Here is a 14,539-nt window from a genome sequence, read left to right as displayed (position 1 = left end):
AGATCACAGTACCAGGGGATCAAATGTTCCTGTGGGACACTGATATGGAAGATCATCTCTAACACCAGCTACATACTCACCATATCTATGGGCATTATCTACAGGTTATTCTGTGCTTATATAGCATTTATTTATTTGGAATAATATTACATGTATATATTAAGTATTCATCTGTCTTTAATTAATTTTTTGATTTTAAGTGGTTTTTATAATGATGTTTAATAAATTTGGATTTTTATTCAATTGAGTGCTCTCTCTTTCATTTAGGTCTACTGGTGGCTACCAATTTAAAGTCCATTATCATTTTTTGTTTTTTCTTCTTTATTTCATCATCCAAGCATGTGCAAGCAAAAATGTGGTATTTCTTACTTTCCTTGCACATGATTGAGTATTCTTTGCAAAGAATAGCCTATTTGCCTTTAGTGAATCAACCCCAATATCTCATGTTTCATGCTAGCTAACTGCATGACCAAACCATATGGGAAAGTAGACTTTCTTTTTGAAAATAGAACATTGACCACCTGTGTATGGCATCCACACATGTAAAACAAAGAACCGCTTTGACTCAGGAAGTCTCTCGACACATAGGAATTGGGCAGCTACATGGCAGATGAGGTTCAGCATTGAGAAATGTAAAGTTATGCACTTGGGTATCAAAAAAATACATATGCAAAATAAACATTAATAGGGGCTTCCCTGGGAAAATCAGTGATAGAAAAGGATTTGGGGGTGCTTGTAGCTTGTATCACAGAGTAAAGCAATAGCATGCAATGCAAACCCACGGACAACAAAGCTAGCAAAATACTGTTATGCGGTCATATATTCCAGATATGTACTGTAGCAATAATTCTACCCCTATACAAAACACTGGTTCATCGTCATCTTGAATATGCAGTTCAGTTTTGGTCATCAATCCTCAGAAAAGACATTGTTGAATTAGAGAGTTTAGCAAGGGGCAACACAATTAATAAGAGGGATGGAGGAGCTCAGCTATGAGGACTGATTACATAGATTACAGCTATTCACTCTGGAGAAGAGGCGCTTAAAGTGGATGTAAACCCGATTCATGAAATTTGAGCTGGGCACATCTATCTGCAGTGTTTTGTTATCTCTCTCCAAAGCCCTAAGTCCCGCAGTTGTCTCTTGCTCCGTTCTTCTGTTATCGGCCTGGTAATTTATGACAAGTTCTCCGTCACATATGATAAAAGCAGCCTGAGTTTTGTGTTGGGGAGGATGCTATAAATAGATTAGCAGAGCCCTGAACTATTCAACAATCAGCTCTAAATGTTTCTACCTATGAGGAGAGGGCATGTGTGCCTTTCCTCCAATCAGCTGTTTTGGCTGTATGCCCAGGCTTCACTGCAGTGCTAACCAGGAAGAGAAAATCTCCTAACACAATCTGAACTGTACTGTAAAACGTATGTAGGGGGATTTGTTTCATCTCTGTGTATCATCTGAAGCTGTTCACTTCACTGGGTATATGTAAGGGTTTATATCCACTTTAAGAGGGGATATGATTATAATGTACAAATATATCTAAGGTGATGTCAATAACTGTAAAAAAAAATGTATATTCTAAAGTCCCTGAAGAGGACACGTGTCCATGATTTGAGGTTAAAAAAAGGAGGTTTAACCTTGGACAGGGCTGCTGTTAGAAATCATGGGGCCTCGTTCAGCCTACCTGAACCGCTCTCCATCCTGAAGTAATACCCCGTACAGTGCAGCAGCTTGCGGGAGGATGAGGGGAAGAAGCCATCAGCACTGCTGGAGGTGCACATGGGTTGGCCCAGAAGTAGGGGGGAAGGAGATTGTCTACAGGATGGGGGGATTTACTAGAACAGATAGTTTTCCCCCCTGCAGCAGCTGAAAGCTGGTGGGAGGGAAAGGAGATAAAGCTTTCAGCTGCTGCTGGGAAAGCCATACAGGGGATCAGTTCCTGTAATTCCCCCCCCAATACACCGGTCACCTCCTCCTGTCCATGATCTAATCCTCACTGCTGCCCAGGTCCCCCTGCTGAACTGATGGGGCTCGGGCCCCCCTACAGGAAGGCTGGTGGTAAGGGTTCTCTACTATTAGAGCAGTTAAAAAATGGCGTTCCTTCTCTTTCCACCAGGAAGAGGTACTATCTGAGAGTGCTGACTTTTAGATGTCTTCCTCAGGAAGCAGAATATACAGGGCTATGGGAATTGTCAGAGAGTAAAACTGTGGGGTTGATTTACAAAAACTGTAGAGTGCGAAATCCTTCATAGAAACCAATCAGCTTCCAGGTTTTTTGTCAAAGCTTGATTGAACAAGCCGACATTAGAAGCTGATTGGCTACCATGCACAGCTGCACCAGATTTTGCACTCTCCAGTTTTAGTAAATCAACCCCTGTGTCTATCTATAAACATAAGAAGAACGTGAGAACAGTTAAAAAAATAAAAATAATCAGGTAGGGTTAGTAGGAGGTATTTTTCAGATAGTTCAAAAATAATATACACATTGCAGGAGAAAATATATATCTTTGGTATTTACCAGAAAACGCTGCTACTCTCCAGCTTGTGGATTCAAAGTAATACAAGAATAAGTCAAAACCCAACAACATAATCACATATTTACTCTCAATTTCCTTTCAAAACACAAAATACAAGTCATCACACACATTACATGGTTCAGAAGAAGCTCCTTCATCTCAAAGGTAATTCTTTATCAATTTTTATCTTGGTATCAGATTTTTATATATGCCAATAAAAAGCTTTCAGTCAAACTTCTGACCTGAATGTCCATTTAATAAAATTTCACTTTGTAATTTTGACATTCCTGAAGCAGTAGACACCACCACTTTTCAATAAATATAACCTTAAACTGTATTTTAGAATAATCAAGAAAGGATTAATTATGGGCGAGTTAACCTTACCTTTTACATTGAGTTTGACTGTATCTTGGCTGTCTTCGATCCCATGCATGATTTCACAGCGGTAGACTCCTGAATCACTGGACAACAGGTTTACAATTTCCAGACTGACATCAGAAGGGATGAGAGAATAGTTTGGTAAAGAAATACGTCCTTTGTAGGCTTCATTGACACGGATTTGGCCATCAGTGGCCACCAGTAAGACTGTTTCGTGTCCTTTGTTGTGTCTGCTCCACTTGATCCTAGGGGATAACGGTGTTGTTGAGGGGGCCACGGTCAAATGTTCCACAGCATTGATGAAGTAACAGGGGATGGTGACTGAGTGTCCAAGCGGAACATTTAGAGGAGCCTCTTCGGGAATACTCACACTCAGTGTGTTAGCATGGTCTGAAAATCCATGAAAGACAAAAAACATACAATTTTTGGGTAAAATAAGTATTTTGGGAGTTATTTTTATTTGCATTTGCACAAATGTATTTTTTGAATGCTTAAAGCAAAGCTCCATGCAAAGGGGAAGCTCCGCTTGTTCACACCCTCTCCCCCTCTACTGCCCCATTTGCAACTTTTGGGGGGGAGCAGGTACCTGGATTTCACATGTACCCACTCTCACTTCCCGGGAAGATCGCGAGCCCCTCCACTCCCCCTTTGCTGCCTTCTGGGACACACACAGGTCCCAGAAGACGGTAGCGCCATTCAGAAAGCACAGTACAACTCGCACATGCACAGTAGGGAACTGGCTACAAAGTTAGTGAAGATGCTTGCACCTGCACCCAAAGCCGATTAAAGAATCGGCTCAGGTGCTAGCATCGCTGCATCCCTGGACAGGTAAGTGTCCTTATATTAAAAGTAAGCAGCTACAGTATCTGTAGCTGCTGACTTTTTTTGGGGGGAGACTGGAGCTCCTCTCTAAGCCTACATTTATGGATAGACTTATGATTAGAGGTTAAAGTGGTAGGGCCACGTAGGAACTTATTTGGCATTTCTAGTCTGCTGACAAATCTTGACTTACCTTATTTTCCTCAAAGGTAGTTAAAGTAGAACTATATGCAAAACATTTTTTTAAAGATTTGGATAGAGCAAGGAAGGTTTATAACCCCTGTCAGATTTTTTTCCATCATCTGTGTCCCATTGCAGAGATTTCCCTTCACTTCCTCTCCCATAACAAAAAAGGAAGTGGAAGCAAATCTCTGAAAATTAAGGGAATTCCTTGCCCCCCCCCCCCCAGGTCACCAGAACTAGTATTAGAACCCCATTAGAAGATTTCCCCTCCATTACTTTTCTGGGGACAACCCAAAATGTGGGATTTTCTTTTCTTTTACTTTCACTTTCATTGATAATTGTAAACAGGACAAATAGATAGTGTGACTACTTAACGGGGACACAGACAGCAATAAAAACTGACAGGTATTCTAATCCCTCTCCACTATCCAAAACAAAAAAGGTTTTGCCTTTTGTTATACTTTGCTGTGGCCCTCCAGCTGTTGTGGAACTACAAGTTCCATCATGCCTTTGGGAGTCATGCTTGTAACTGTCAGCCTTACAATGCCTCATGGGACTTATAGTTCCGCAATAGCTGGAGGGCCACAGGTTGACACCCATGCTTTAAATTATGGCAGCAGTGAGGGATATTTTTTATTAAATCAGTCTTTTTTTATTGGATTTTTAAAACAAGGTATTACAACAAGGTAAGAAGTACAAAAGTTGTACAGTCACATAATAGTCTATAATGGAGATTAACCTTCACAGCCAGTGGCGGCCATCCCATACGGGGGAAGGGCTGCCACCCCCTAATCCTTGTGCCCCGCCCCTAATCTACATGCGGGGCGCCGGAAGCATGGATTCCAATTGGGTTTTTCTTTTTTTTTAGCACGTGATTAAAGCCAGAGGCTCTGATTGGCTTAAAAAAAGGGTGGGCTCGGGGTGCAGAGTAACATTATTGTGACATTATTGTGACAATAGCGAATTAGTATTCGCTATTGCCTTTCTGCTTCTCCTCCTGCCCAATCAGGATGTGAAGGCTGGGAGCACGATTGGCCGAGAGGAGAAGCAATTGTATTGGCCATTACCGGAGGGGGGGGGATGTACAGGGAGATCCGGTAGATGGCCACCGTCATCGGCTCTACATCCATCCGGGGGGGTCGGGTGGTTTGATTGCCGCCCCCTGGCTGGAGCGCCAGCCGCCACTGGATATGATTAAAATTAGACAGTATGGTGTGAGGGGAGAGAGACACCTATGACATCTAAGACATTCTTACTCGTTGGTTAATATCTGCAAGTTGCATATTCCTGTAACCATATCTGACCAAGGGTTCATAAAAGGTAACCAACCAACTCAAAAAAAACGGCCAATGTTACTATTTACTATTTCATTAAATGGAAAAAAAAAAGAAAAAAAGGATGCATAAAGGTATGAAAAACGTAAAGGGTATTGGGAAATAGGTAAAGGTTAAAGTAGAATATGAAAGTAGGGGGTCAAGCAGAATAGAAAGGTTAGAGGGAAGTTTTATGGGAGGTGTTAGGGAGTGGCAGGGAACTTCCACCTCTCCCCACCATGGCCAAGATGGTGAGGAGCTGTATTCACGAAGACACCATTTCTTTAAATTCCATTGAATGACAGAATATTGTCCAAGAGCCGGAAGTAGTTGTATGTTGTCCTAGCCCAGTGATGATGAACCTTGGTACCCCAGATGTTTTAGAACTACATTTCCCATCATGCTCATGCATTCTGCAATGTAGTTGAGCATCATGGGAAATGTAGTTGCAAAACATCTGGGGTGTCAAGGATCGCCATCACTGACCTAGCCTATCATGTTTTCCTGCTAAGAGGGATAACTTTTATACCAACTACTTGGCCATGTCTTGATTCCTTCCCCCTCGATGGTGTCTTGATGGTAAAGTCTTGAGCCTGCCAAAAAATTGCTTTTAAAGCAGGTCTGATTTTTGCTGGGCAGGTGATAACAAGAAGCCGAGATCAGGAGACATTTGAAAAATTACACTAGTTGCATTCATTGCCATTTTTTATGATGTAACAATTATTTTAATCATTTTTTGTTTTTTTTATTAATTCCTGCCTAGAGTTCAACTTTAAAGGATCACATTATTAAAATACTGAAATTAATGCCGGGGCATAGAGATGGCAAGTATAAACCAGCCTCTGTAAAAATCTGCACCATGTGATAACTTACGACTGCCTAATAAGTACGATTATATACTAAATAAAGAAGATTATAAAGAAGATGAAACCTATTTAATTTAAAACTCACCTGAAACTTCCACAGATATTGCTGCAGCGATGACACGCAAATACACGAACACTAGCAGTAAAGTGGTCATAGTTTACCTGTAAAATAAAACCAAAAAGTATTATTTGGTGCTATCTTGTAACATTTTTTTTTTAATATAGATTTTTATATGCAAGGTAGATGGCAAGTAAGTACACACAGTATTGTCTTATCATGGATATTTATTCTTATGACAACATTTTAGTTTCATTACATACTTACTGATATTGATTTACTAAAGGCAAATAGGCTGTTTACTTTGCAAGGGAAGTTGCACCTTTCAAGGTTGTTTTCCCCAGAGCTTAAATTGTTATTAAATCCAGGACCCTGCATTCACTATATCTGGTCTCCCACAGTATACAGAACATGGAAATGCAATAGTTTTAGTAAATCAAAACTGCTAAATACCTTTTTTTCATCATCAGTTAAAGCAGTCTTGTGACTTCTATCAGTGTCTGGTTAAAGCTTGTAGGAAGGGTTTTCATTCTACTCTGGCTGTACTATGAGGCTGCATGACTCCTGACCCTCTCTCTGGACAGTGCTGATTGGCCCTGTGCTGATCACATGCACTCTCCCAGGAAAAAAAAAAACCTCTCCAGCAATACACACCAAACTGAGCATGTGCAGAGTGCCCCCAAGACACTTTAAACATTTTTTTAAACAAAGACCCCAAATCTCTAATTTCCGTTTAAAAGCAAAAGATCCCCCCCAAAAAAATTATTTACTATACCCTGGGAACCGGAAGTGACGTCATGACATCGTTCCGGTCCTTCAAGGGCATAGAGACGAGTGGCAGCCATCTTGGCCTCACCTATCTACATACCCAACTACCGCCAGCATCGGATTGCTCCGGATCGGTTGGGTAAGCCTGGGAATGACTGCAAAGCAAGGGAATGGGGGCCACCCCTCCTGCCGCCTATAAAGGTGATCCCGCGGTGAATCCACCTCATGCGGGAAAACCTTTATCTGAAAGAGCATCGCCTACAGTAAAAAAAAACAAAAACGGGGGTTATGGCAGTTAGCTGCTGCCATAACCCTGGTATTTAACGTCAAACAAATGACATAGTTTTACGGTTGGCAAGTGTAAACAACGGTCTGCAACAGAAAATACTGTAGTTGACTAAGCACCATAGTAATTTCCAATGGTACTTAGCATCATCTAGTGGCCAAATGTGGTATTTTCTCTTTTAAATCAGTGAAAAAACATTTAGCCAGCACAAGACACAGCCTAAAGACATGTTTTTTGCCACCTTTGTACAAAATGAATGTCCGTGCAGTTTTCCTGGGTGAATTGCTATGCAAATTTGTTATAAATACACCCTAATTTATCAGTCTTAATCAGAAAAAAGTAAAGTTTATCTAAAGTGAAAAGTTTACAGGTGTAACGGAAACAGGAACAGAGAAGAACTCTTTAAATTGGTACAACGGTCAAGCAGAGAATTTCCTCTCTCTTCCTGTTGTTTTTGCACAAGATGTGATGAGAAATCTCTGCAAAAACAGCAAGAAAAAAAGAAAAAAAATGACAATGGGGGTTATTTACGAAAGGCAAATCCACTTTGCACTGCAAGCGCACATGAAATTGCACTGAAAGTGTACTTGGAGGTGCAGTCTCTCTAAATCTAAGGGGTAGATTTGAAATGAGTGGAAGCTCTGCTGATTTTATCATCCAATCATGTGCAAGCTAAAATGCTATTTTTTATTTTCCTTGCATGTCCCCCTCGGATCTACAGCGACTGCCCTTCCAAGTGCACTTTCAGTGCAAAGTGGATTTTCCTTTAGGTAATAACCCCCAATATTTTGAATCTTTCCCTACTATTATATGCAAAACTAATATTTGGCTTTAGATACATGTTAACGTGGTCCAGGGGACTTTTACCCCCTATCCATCCTTGCCAGACCCCTTATACAGAGCAAAATGTTTGGCTACATTTATCAAAGCGGATCTTTACCCTCAGCAAACAATTTCCTCCTATCGATTCCACCTTCCCTCTGCTAACAGATTAGGGCTGTCATTTTCTTTTGTATACTTAAAAACAAATAAATTGTAGCCCTGCCCACCTTTGCACGTCGTTCGCCTAGGTGGATGACGTGCGTGCCTTGTCCTCCCTTTGCCTCCTGGGATATGTGACGCGCATATCCCAGGAGACAAAGGGACGATAATGCACGTCATTCACCTAGGGGAATGTCGCTTTATACACAAAGGAGGAGGGGGGCGTGCCTAGTGCAGCATCATCAGGATGCGCATTGGGGCGGAACCAGGAAGAGCCCGCGGGCCTCTTGATGATGTCATAAGCAATATGGCGAAGCAGGGCTGAGAGGTTGCAGAGAACCAGAGGATCTCAGCAGGACAATGCTGGATCTTCTGGGCAGGTGAGTGTAGAAAATAGAAGCAACGGACCACCAGATAAGCATGGAAGGGGAAAAAAGGGGGGGGGGGGTGGTGAGCGAAGATACTCTTTAACCATTAGACCTCTGAAAGATTTACACCCCTTCATGACCAGGTCAGGCACTGCGTTACTTTAACTGGCAATTGCACGGTCGTGCAACACTGTACCCAAATAAAACATATGTCATTTTTTTCCCACCATTATTTGATCACCACTGCGTTTTTTTTTTAGTTAAACAAAAAAAGACCAACAGTTTTGAAAAAAAATAAATATTTTTTTACTTTCTGCTATAAAACACATCCAATAAAAAAAATGTAAAAATCCAATTTCTTCATAAATTTAGACCAATATGTATTCTGCTACATGTTTTTGGTAAAAAAAAAATAAGCGTATATTGATTGGTTTACGCAAGTGTTATAGCGTCTAAAAACTATGGGATAGATTTATGGATATTTAAAATTTTTTACTAGTAATGGCGGCGATCAGCTACTTATAGCGTGGCTGCGATATTGCGGTGGACTATCAGACACTAATTGACGCTTTAAGGGAATCAGTGACACTAATACAGTGATCAGTGCTAAAAATATACTAATGACACTGGCTGGGAAGGGGTTAAACATCTAGGGGGATCTAAGGGTTAGCTGTATGCCTAGCCAGTGTTTGTGTGTACACAGTGTGCTGCTTTCACTAAGGCAAAAGATCAATTCTAGTCCCTGCTTTGCAGAGACACAGGATCGTCCCCTCCCCCCTGTCAAAACTGAGATAAGCTTTGATTAGCCTTGCCTCAGTTAAGCCTGGACTCAGTTCTCTGTATTTTCCTAACAATCTCCAGAGGACATTGTCATCTTCTGCTGTGAATCACCAAAGCAGAAGTGGTGCGTGTGTGCCCCCTACAGGCAGAAGTGCAGAATCACATATATATACATAATCCTGCACGCAGCTGCCGCCCTGTATCAGTAAAGCTACTTTCACACTGGGGCAGGGGCGTTAGCGGCGTTTTAATGCTGCAAAAGAGTTTAGTGGCGAATAAAGGGTTAAAGGAACCCGCAAATCGATTCGGCAGCGGTGCCCATTGATTTCAATGGCAGAGGCGGTGGAGGAGAGGTGTATACACCGCTCCCGCACCACCCGAAAGATGCTGCACCAGGCTGCACCGCCCGAAAGCACTGGGGCTCTCACACCGGGGCTGCAGGGGAGCATATATATATATATATATATATATATATATATATATAATTTCGGTCTATTTATTTTTTTAAACTGTATTCCATTAAAAAGTTTGACATTTTATTTTTGTATTTTTTAATCCATCTCACCATTGTTCTTGCCTATGCACTTTAATGTTTGTCATTTTTCAATTATTTCCTGTAATTTTTATGGACTGCTGTTTTGTGTGACATCGCGTATGGACACTGTTCTTTATTCAAGTTTGTTAGTTATTTATATGCGTTATTAGAGGATGTTTAATGACTTTTCACAGCCCTTTAGATTTGGATCCACTGTTTAGAGGCTACACATTTTTTGTTACTATTCTTATTTGTTTTAGCTTCTTTGCTGTGTTCACTCATAGTGTAGCACTACATTTAACACTTTGGAGGTAGCGCCACATTTAATATTTTTTATGTTTTTATTATTATGTGGGGACACATTTAAATGTGGGCGGCTGCCCACATTTATTTATTTCTTTGATTTTTGTGGTTTGCGCATTCGTTTTTATTTTTATTAACAAAATGAGTGAAGTTGTTCAAGTCAGATCTGAGAATTCTTCTTTCTCTGTCCCCTATTCCTGCTCTGTGAAGTCAAACTAAGAAGTTTCTGCTGCAAACTCTGAAGATACATTACCCCACATTGGCTGTTTCTAGAAAAAGTGAGTGCTTTTTTATTTTGTTTTTTAATCCTATCTACTGCTTGGTAAAGCTTAAAGCTAGGTACACATGGCAAGATATTTTTCATTCAACCCAGCGGGCTGAACGAAAAAAAAACCTGAGAGTTCACCGTTCTAACATCGCTTAGTTAGTAGGGCAACTTTTCCCCATGTGTACCTAGCGTTACACGCTAACAAGCAGTAAATAGCATCTATAGGATTTATAATCCCCCCCCCCCCCCCCGTGCCTTTGTGTTTTGATAGGGTGACTGCCCCTTGGCTGCCAGCACTGATCGAATTCTGTTTTTTTCCATTAGACTGGTCTCTGTCAGACAGGCTGCTGTATACATTTGCCGAATGTTGGCCGGTTTATGTAGAACCGAACAATACCGGATGATTTTTGGCCCATGTGTACCAGTTTTTCGTTTACATAGTTACATAGTAGGTGAGGTTGAAAAAAGACACAAGTCCATCAAGTCCAACCTACGTGTGTGATTATATATCAGTATTACATTGTATATCCCTATATTTTGCGGTCGTTCAGGTGCTTATCTAATAGTTTCTTGAGACTATCGATGCTCCCCACTGAGACCACCGCCTGTGGAAGGGAATTCACATCCTTGCCGCTCTTACAGTAAAGAACCCTCTACGTAGTTTAAGGTTAAACCTCTTTTCTTCTAATTTTAATGAGTGGCCACGTGTCTTGTTAAACTCCCTTCCGCAAAAACGTTTTATCCCTATTGTGGGGTCACCAGTACGGTATTTGTAAATTGAAATCATATCCCCTCTCAAGCGTCTCTTCTCCAGAGAGAATAAATTCAATGCTCACAACATTTCCTCATAACTAAGATCCTCCAGACCCTTTATTAGCTTTGTTGCCCTTCTTTGTACTCGCTCCATTTCCAGTACATCCTTCCTGAGGACTGGTGCCCAGAACTGGACAGCATACTCTAGGTGCAGCCGGACCAGAGTCTTGTAGAGCCTTATCGTTTTATCTCTGGAGGTAATCCCTTTTTAATGCATGCCAAAATTCTGTTTGCTTTGTTAGCAGCAGCTTGGTATTGCATGCCATTGCTGAGTCTATCATCTACTAGGACCCCCAGGTCCTTTTCAATCCTAGATTCCCCCAGAGGTTCTCCCCCCAGTGTATAGATTGTATTCATATTTTTGCCACCCAAATGCATTATTTTACAATTTTCTACATTAAACCTCATTTGTAGAAAAAAAGAAAAGAAACTGCGCTAAGATATAAAATGTGTACCTATAAATAATGAAATCTGTTATATAATGGAAGCAGCAATTCTCAATTCTGTGTGACATCAAAACAGTGAAAAGATATGAAAAGAAAATAGAATTGCGCTAAATCTGTGAGTTTAAACAGATATAAGCCATGAATTGATAAATAAAACACATCAAAATTGAAACCATTCACAGTTCTGTGTAAATAATAAACTGAGTGAACAGGTGTGTGAATGTGGTTATTGAGGCAATAATCCCAAAGTACCAAAAAAGAAAACTTTGTGAACCATAAATAAAAAAAAAAAAAATAAAATTTAGAATTAAAAATGAAAAATATAAATAAAAATTATTAATCAATGTCCAAACAAGGCAAAAAGTCTTATGCCGTGTACACATGGGCAGGCTTTTCGACCAGACTGGCCCCGACAAAACGAATCCGTCAGACAATCCGACCGTGTGTGGGCTTCATCGGACCTGCAGCGGACTTTTTCGGTCGAAAATCAGACAGACTTTAGATTTGGAACATGTTTCAAATCTTTCTGCCGGACCCAGTTCCTATCGAGAAATTCGCTCATCTGTATGTTAGTCCGACGGATGAAAACTGACGCAAGGGCAGCTATTGGCTACTGGCTATGAACTTCCTTATTTTAGTCCGGTCGTACGTCATCACGTACGAATCCGTCGGACTTTGGTGTGATCGTGTGTAGGCAAGTCCGTTTGTCCGTCGGAAGTCCGTCAAAAGTCCGTCGAAAGTCCGTCGGAAAAGTACGTCCGTGTGTACACGGCATTAGTGTAACAAGCTATGAAAATGTGACATCCACCCGTGCAAAACTTAGGGATAAATTCCATCCACAAATTAAATGTATCTTCAATCACTGATGAACGAAAAGCTGTGTTGAATCCACCACCACTATAGAAAGAATCACTTCTTACCAGATATCTGTGATCCCCCATTACAGAGGATCAGGAAAAGCATGTAGAATAGGCACAGCTTAACTCCAAGGCGCACCAAGTTTGCTTGCTACCCTTCAAATGTCCTCATTGGTACTCAAGCCCATGAATGGATACCCGTGGCATGTAAAAAATATAAAGGCCCCAATAGTGTAAAAAAACCTTTGGGTTTATTTGAAAGATTAAAAACAAAGTATCGCACTTACAATGTTGCATCAATAAGAACGCCTGAAGTCCGAAGTGCCGGCCGGCGCACATTCAGACAAACCCGTCCTTCTGGATACTCAAGCAGTAACACGAGGTGACGTCAGCGCAGCGCTCCGCGGACCTTATTTTGTACAGTTAGTCAAAACATTAAAAAAAATCAGCACAAGGGACTGCACTTACAATTGTGCTGATGGCTATGAATTTAGTTGAAATCTTCATACACTTATTTCTGATATGGTACCACTGGGGTAATAAAGCCAAGGGATCGATCACAGGCACTCATCAAGAGTGCTGACTATGCCTGCTCTTTTCACCCCTTCCTCCATTCATAGACATTTTACTTTTACTTCCATCAATAAAAAATGTCCTATAATGGGATTCATTTTATTTAATTTAAATGAAGAATGTGTGAATATTTGAATATTGATAGTCTGACAACAGTTCTACTTTAAAGCCAACAATTGGAACATCACATTAGCAGTCTGTGCTTCTTTAGAAGTGTACTTATATGGGAAGACTGCTAATTTTTTATATTTTATACTGTAATTAAAATGAAAAAAATACAAAATACATATGTTGTAAGTGGCATATCAAATTATCATTATATATATATATGTCCATATATATTTTGTGGAGAGGATTGCACTGTTTTAAAAGCTGAATGCAACTCTACCCTTCAGTCTTGCACAATTCTACAGGTTCCTCTTCTGTACTGAATTTGCTTACTTTGATTGCACTGCACACTGTGAGCTAATCACATTGTGCATTAGAAGCTGCAGGCAAGCCAGACAGAGCTTGCCTCATTTCCTGGCAGAAGGACATCCAGCATGAATGTCCCTGGCCCACCCCTTGCATGCATTGGATTTCCATTCTTTCAATCATAAAGGCATAGTATAACAAATAGGCGGTACCTAGAGCAGTGCCTGGGGCAGTCTGCAAGCAAATACAAACGTGTCTAGGAATGCCTACGTCTCCAGATTGCCATCCACCAATTAAGGAATTTTATTTTTACCTCTTACTAAAACCCAGACAACTGCTTGCATTAGGGTTGAGGACTCTTTAGAGGAGTACTGATGCCAGCAACTCCCACCAGCCATGATCTGCCTGCATTGCATAAAGAAGCAGTCCTAGTGATGACATCACTGAATCCATGATAAACAATGTCATGCAAAGATTATTTCATTAGCATGTTGAAGGTGGGAGGGGGTTGGAAGGAATAAGGTAAGGCAGAAAACACTCATTAGTCTAATAGTCAATTTGTGAGCTTAAAGTAGAATTCCAGCATAAACCTAACTAGTCTTTAAATGTACCCTCCCCTCTCCTAACACTTATGCTGACTAACCTGTGTAATAAGATGTATATACTTACCTATTTTCAGTCCAGTCACATGATCCAGCTCCCCAGTGTCAGCCAGCAGTCGCTGCAGGGGAGAGGAGGGAGTGCCAACATCAGCTGGAACATGGAAGCCTATGGGTGATGTCACCACTCCTGGCTTCCTAGCCACTCTCTTGCCATTCCACTGCAGCCACCACTGCTGACACAGGGGGATCATGTGGACAGGTAGGCATGAAAATAGGTAAATGGATACACATTTTCTACATGGGTTAGTTAGCATAGGTTTTAGTAGGGGAAAGGAGCATTTTTAAGGTTACTTAGGTTTATGTTGGAATACTACTTTAACGTATAACTGAAGACAAAACTTTGTGCCCCGTTAGG

At 40.9% G+C, this 14,539-nt stretch overlaps 1 protein-coding gene across 2 annotated transcripts in view; it reads right to left on the bottom strand.

Moving 5' to 3' along the window:
- Positions 1-14,539, bottom strand: part of ACAN (aggrecan) — a 155,317-nt gene that overhangs the window by 90,970 nt on the left and 49,808 nt on the right. For both annotated transcript variants that reach the window (XM_073618438.1, XM_073618439.1), the window contains exons 2-3: positions 6,158-6,234; positions 2,898-3,281 (exon numbers count right to left, since the gene is read on the bottom strand). In XM_073618438.1, the coding sequence (XP_073474539.1) occupies positions 2,898-3,281; positions 6,158-6,227 (454 nt within the window). In that variant the 5' untranslated portion in view covers positions 6,228-6,234. The remainder of the gene's footprint in view (positions 1-2,897; positions 3,282-6,157; positions 6,235-14,539) is intronic.

The sequence above is a fragment of the Aquarana catesbeiana genome, linkage group LG03, assembly GCF_042186555.1.
Source record: "Aquarana catesbeiana isolate 2022-GZ linkage group LG03, ASM4218655v1, whole genome shotgun sequence".
NCBI classification, from domain to species: domain Eukaryota; kingdom Metazoa; phylum Chordata; class Amphibia; order Anura; family Ranidae; genus Aquarana; species Aquarana catesbeiana.
This window is presented reverse-complemented; position numbering and strand designations above follow the sequence as displayed.